Source organism: Pterocles gutturalis, unplaced genomic scaffold, assembly GCF_000699245.1.
Source record: "Pterocles gutturalis isolate BGI_N339 unplaced genomic scaffold, ASM69924v1 scaffold37793, whole genome shotgun sequence".
NCBI classification, from domain to species: Eukaryota; Metazoa; Chordata; class Aves; order Pterocliformes; family Pteroclidae; genus Pterocles; species Pterocles gutturalis.
The window spans coordinates 11059-16947 of record NW_010121756.1 but is presented as its reverse complement, the minus strand read 5'-3'; the positions used below and the strand labels follow the sequence as shown (position 1 = coordinate 16947).

At 52.6% G+C, this 5889-nt stretch overlaps 1 protein-coding gene across 1 annotated transcript in view; it reads right to left on the bottom strand.

The window, feature by feature from the left end:
* Positions 1-5889, bottom strand: part of LOC104464596 (cullin-associated NEDD8-dissociated protein 1-like) — a 14698-nt gene that overhangs the window by 439 nt on the left and 8370 nt on the right. The window contains 7 exon segments of the mRNA XM_010077347.1: positions 4-79; positions 752-916; positions 1024-1193; positions 1866-1961; positions 2309-3814; positions 4340-4481; positions 5764-5889. The exon segment at positions 5764-5889 is cut by the window's right edge and continues 20 nt beyond it. Of these exon segments, the coding sequence (XP_010075649.1) occupies positions 4-79; positions 752-916; positions 1024-1193; positions 1866-1961; positions 2309-3814; positions 4340-4481; positions 5764-5889 (2281 nt within the window).

The window sequence follows — 5889 nt, the reverse complement described above, 5'->3', positions numbered from 1 at the left end:
CGCTCGGCCTGGCGAGCCGCTGCAGCACGGCGTTGGGGCAGAGCGTGGAGAGCCGAGCCAGCATGATGAACGTCAGCATCTATGACAGGGGAGGAAAGATAAAACGGGCGTTGTGTCGCTGCACCCTCCAGTCCCCAGGATCCTCTCCACTGAAGCTCGTGAGGTCTCTCTCCCCGCGGTGTCGCGCTGTACCCGCCCGCCGGGGCCTGTCCCTGTGCTTGCACGAGGGGCTTTAGCCAGAGCTTTGGCTGCACCAGCATCACGCCAGCTGGCAGCCAAGGCGCAGGAGCTGCCCCGCTGGGCTCTGGGCTGCCTGGGGAGGAGGGCTGACAGCCTTAGAGAAACCCCAGCGCTCACCACAGGGATCGTGCCAACGCTGCGCCACAGCTCAGCAGAGGTAAAGAACACCGTGAAAAGGATGTTGTGCTCCCTGCTCAGCTATGAGGCCATCAACGGGGACAGTGCTGATGCTTTTTTAACGCGGTATCCCTGGCCACACTGAGCAGGTGACAATTTGTAGATATTTTAGACTTTGGTAAATTTCCTATAAGCCACCTACACCAGGGCTGTTTGCAGGCCACCACGGCCACACTAGAGCGAGACAAGGTTCAGAGGAAAGGCTGTGGCAGTGGCAAAGCACAGGGAACGGCGTGGCAGGGGCACCCTGTGCTGTGGTCACCCATCGGCTCAGTTCAAGCCCAGGCTCCCAACAACATCAGTGTCGTCACCACCCTCCAGGTGTGACATTTACCCGAATGTCGTAGTGATCCTTCAGCCCATCCTCCACGTGGTTCAGGTACTCGTAGATGTCCAGTCGGTCAAGGCAGCTTTCCAGCAGCGTGTACATGCACTCAAAAGCAGCTTTCCTCACGTCAAGGCCATCATCCACCGTGTGCTTGAATGGCCCCATTTCTACCTTAAACAAGACAAAAAAGACAGCTGTCACCAAAGAGCAGACAGGGTGACACCTGCACATGCCCTGAGCCGCTGCCGTACTGCGCCCAAGCCGAACCAACAACATACCTCCCGGATGAGTTCCTTCCTGACCTTCGTCTCGTTGTACAGGCTGGGGAGAACCGCGTTGAGTAAATCTCGGATTAAAGAAGGTTTGTTGTGAGCAGCAGAATTAAACATGGCTAAAGCCACGCGTCGAACATTCAGGTCTGGATCCTGCAGTGTTTTTAAGAAGTCACCTGTGGGATAAGAGCACACCAGTCAGTCCCGCTGCAGTGGTTAGAAGTGTTTTAAAAGTACATCACAATGTCTGTCCAGGAGCCTGGTTATGGCAGCACCATCCCCAAGGGCGCAGTCCAACAGAGACGTTAGAGATGCTTTCCCTCCTTTCATTTGGGACACAGTACATGGAAGAAACGTGAGTTTCCTGCATCTGGGTGTAAAACCAAACCACGTGATTCCAGCTACCTCATCCTAAAGTCAAATCAGAAGCTTTGGTATTCAAGGAAGTTGGGTTTTTTCTTGCTCAGATCTCATCTGCTCCGACTGCTCCAAACCAGAAGAGCCAGAGTTACACAGCAGATCTGAGATGTAGGCTCCCTACACATAAGACCCTTTTAACGTAGGTTATATTTTACAAGATCCTTGTCGGGAGATGCTTGAATTGTAAATTCAAAAGCAGAAGGAACTTATGCTCCCTAAAAACCTGTCAGCAGTGGAAAATGCCCAAGAGCAAAGAGCATTTAACACGGACTCAAAGGACAGTGTTGCTCTTTAATCCCACGAGCAGAGAAACAGATAAAAGCTAACTGGATGAGATGAGGTTCAGACAGGTGTGAAACATCCCCGAGCTGCTAATGACGCCCGACACCTCGTGTTCCCAGCTCTCGCTGCTGTTTGCGCCAGCCTACCTATGCAGCCTTGCAGGAGAGCATCGATGGGCTGAGGCTGGTCTGCAATCGTGAATTTGACGGCAGTCACCACTGTGCTCCGGGCGTGTGGAGAGCCTGCGATGGAGATGGAAAGAAAAAACAGTGGAAAATGAAGAGACAAAATCATTGCTGTAATTTTGAAGTGCATGCTCTGCTCTTGGTCACATCACATACACACTGAAGAGAGCAGAAGATTTGTCTGAACAACCTCATTTAAATCCTGCCCCAGCACAGCCTCCACATGCAGTCCCTGTTCCTACCACCCCCCTGCACCCCGTGCTCCTCCGCTCCCCCCGTGCAGAGATCCCTCGTTTCCCTCTCTCCTCTGCAGACTGGCTTTGCTGCCTCTTGAACAGCAGCTTCCTCGAGCACCTTCCAGCCAAGCAAGGCACCTCCCCGCTCTCGCCGCTGCCCTCCGTTACCTGACGGCAGCTGTTTCTTCAGCCGGGGCAGCAGCTCCGCGGGATTCACCAAGGTCAGCTTCCCCAAGCACTCAGCCACCACGTTGCGCGTCCCCTCCTCCGTGCACTCGCAGTGCTTGAAGAGCAGAGCCCAGATATCCTCCACGTACGGTTTGAGGCTGTCGGCCGGGGAGGAGCTGATGACTTCCTTGAGCGAGTGCAGCAGGAGGTACTGCCTCTTGGGCTGGCTCCCGATCTCCTTCAGCATGAAGGGAAGATACTCCCTAAGGTTCCCAACGCTGATGTTCCCCAGCGCGTAGGAAGCGGCGGATTTCACCTCTTCGCTGGGGGAAGTGAATGCTTCCAGGATGACGGTTTTGAGCTCCCTCTGAGCGCTGAGGTTCGTGGTGCGCCCCATCTCTGCCAGCGAGAGGAAAGCCAGCACCTGAACCGCGCAGCTGGAGTTGGGGTTTTTCCCATCCTGGATAAAGCGGTTCACTGTCGCAGCGGCTTCCTTTGGGCAGGCTGAGGACAGCGCTGCCACGCACTTTGCTACAGAGTGATACGCCTGTTTGTGCAGTGGCACTGACGCCCCAGCTGAACCCGAGGAGTAAATAGGGGCTGTTAGCTGCTTCATCAGCTCCGAGTGACCCACAGCGGCTGTCTTCGTCAGAACCAGAGCCTGGAAGAAGTCGATGATTGCATTCAGAGCCCCTCCTTGAAGCAAGGGCGAGTGGACAAGCTGAAGGATTTCAGCAAGAACCGAACCGCTGATCTTAGAGATAGAGGATGGATAAACCTTGGCTAGTGTAGTCAGGAACACGATAGCCACCTGGGAAACGTGCATGTCGTTCTCCGTGATTAAAGCGGGGAGCTCTGTTAGGACAGAGTCTATCATGGCAGGCTTGAGGCTGTCGCTGTAGTTCCTCACCAGGATGTCCAGAGCAGTCAGAGTGCTCAGCTTCAAGGCACGTTGGTTCTTTCTCAAGAAGGAAGCTAGAATGGGGAAACCTTCCCCTAGAATGGGTCTCAAGTCTATTTTAAGCGGAGAACTAGCAATTAAGGTTAATGCTTTGACTGTGGTCAATCTGGTGATTTCATTTTTGAGCCTCTCCAGAAATATCTTCAAGGTTGGCTGGAGATCAGTGCTTAAATGGTCTCCCAGATTGTAAATGATTTGTCCCATGCAGGAGATGGCACGCTCCTTCACCTCCTGGTCGATGTCTGCTGCCTTCAGTCGCTTCAGGGTACCCGGGAAAAGGTCCTTCACGTAGGGCTTGGCATCAAAGGTACACGATTTGTCGAAAGGCCTGATAACTTTCACGAGTTGCTGAGTAACCAGCAGAGCTTCTGAAGTGATCTTATAAAAGGGGTCTCCAATACAGGCCACAACAGGAGGCAGCAGGCTTTTGATATGAGGATGAAACACCTCCGGTGGGTGGTTGCAAAGCAGAACATGAAGGAAAGACAGTGCATCAATCCTCATGTTGGAGGAGCTGGATTTATCGGCCAAGGAGAAAATAATACCTGTGCAAAAGAGACAAGAACAAGTGCTTATTTCATCAGGTTTTTTTTTTTTTTAATATTTCCTATACAGTCACACCAAAAGCAAAGGCAGGACCTTAGTGTTATGAGCCTTTCAGCAGCGTGAACCGATAGGCACGAAAGCGCAGAGAAAAATGTGGCGGTGCAAAATAAATAATCAGTCAATACAAGTAATTTTCAAGATGCCACTCGTGTCTGAGTGGGCTAATAGCACAATTCCAGCCAGCTTCAGGGGAGGCTGGAACAGGCCCTCCTAAAAGCATCTCTTCAGGGGACTGCAGAAATGAGCTCGATATTCTTATCCTGGCTTTCAGGGGCAGGCAGAAGCCAGGACTGGGCTGGGAGCTGTTTAGCACATCAACACAAAGCAGAACTCGATGCGTGTGTCCTGATGCTGAGCAGAGATAACAGGCAGGAATGAACTGGAACAGGTGGGCGAGGAGCATGCATGGTGGGAACGGACCGAGCCAGCCCCGCTCCTTCACCCCAGCCCACGGCCAAGCTTACCAGGGATGAGTGCCGGGATGTGATCTGCCAGGCAGCCGGGAAGGACGCTGGCCAGCTCTGTCAGGAGGCTGAAACAACCCTGCCTTGATTTGATGCTCTTGTCTTTGAGCTGCTTGTGCAAGGCCTTGACGATGCTGGGGACCTGCAGTTCGGAAAAGAAAATGAGAGACACATCAGTCACCCCAGCTTCCAGGGCACAGAGCTGAGCTACCAAAGCAGCTTGCTGAGCGGAGCCAGCGGCACCGACAGCACAGCAAGAGAACCCCTGGGGACAGCAAGAAACAGCGCGGCTGTGCACCAGAGAACAGGCTTGGGACAGATCACAGGGCAGTGCACGTGAAGAAGATACATGGACAGAAGAGCTGGAGGGGACTTTGTTCTTCTTTTCCATGTTCTACAAACAGACTCCTCAGCAGCCCCTCCTGAAGTTAGTGTTATCCTCCAGCACAGAGGCTTAAAGAAACACAACAAAATGATCAGACCAGGACACGGTGCTAGAAGAGCTTTGTGATTCTTCCTGGTCTGCCTTCAAGGATCTAGTCCCATCACCACATTTAAACACCTGCCAGTGTTTCAGTGAAACCAAAAAACAAATCACAGGGCTGAGGTGCAAATTATTTAAATAAACATCTTGTACATACAAGATGATTAATCAGTGCTGTAATTACATTTTGGCAGGGATTTTAACCCTCCTGCTTCAGGGACTCACCAGTCAGTAGTAGCATTGTCCAGAAAAAGCTGCTCTCACGGTCATGCTACTCTACAACAAGGTTACTTCCAGTATTTCTTTTGTCTTCTTCTAAGATGGCATGTGTGGACCACAGCGTTAGTGAGGCTCCCAGGCGAGGCAGAGCCCTGACCAGCACGTGTGGCTAAATTATTCTGACTGTGATTACACCAGCGTATTTCTGAATTAAAGCAGTGTGTCAGAAATATTGCCTCCACTGTTGTTTGTCCGATCAGCAGTGATGTGCAGACTCTGTGCACAACCCCAGCAAGCCACCCCAGCAGCCACTGCCTGTTTTCCTGTAATGAACTGACTTGCGTGCTCTTCTACACCCACCAACCAGATCCAAACCTTATGGAGCTTCCACGGCAGCAGCTGGAGTAATCATCAGGCAGCAGCCCAGCACCTCACCCGAAGGCTGACCTGTCCCATGCACAGTCTGCAGACAAACAGAGGGGTCGATGCCAGCTACACCTCGGTGCTCCTGCCCTGGCTCAGGGCTCTCTCCCCAGAAACGGTGGGAGACAAGCGGTAAATGGTCACTCCTCAGGATTCGGTCTGCTCTGGCCGCGTGCCCAAGGGCTCCTTCAGCTAGCTGTGTTCTCAAGCTTAACTACTTGGCATATTCCTCGGTGGCACAGTACATACCTCTCTCCATCCTAACCGATTTAATCCAGCCCACCACCTCCGCACGCACCTGGCTCTGCAGCATTCTCAGGGGAACCTCATCTTTGCCAGAGGCATCGGAAGCATGCAGCCAGCTCTGGGTGGGCAGCGTTTGCTTCAGCAAGGAGATATAAGCACTGAAGATGTCAGCTTTGAC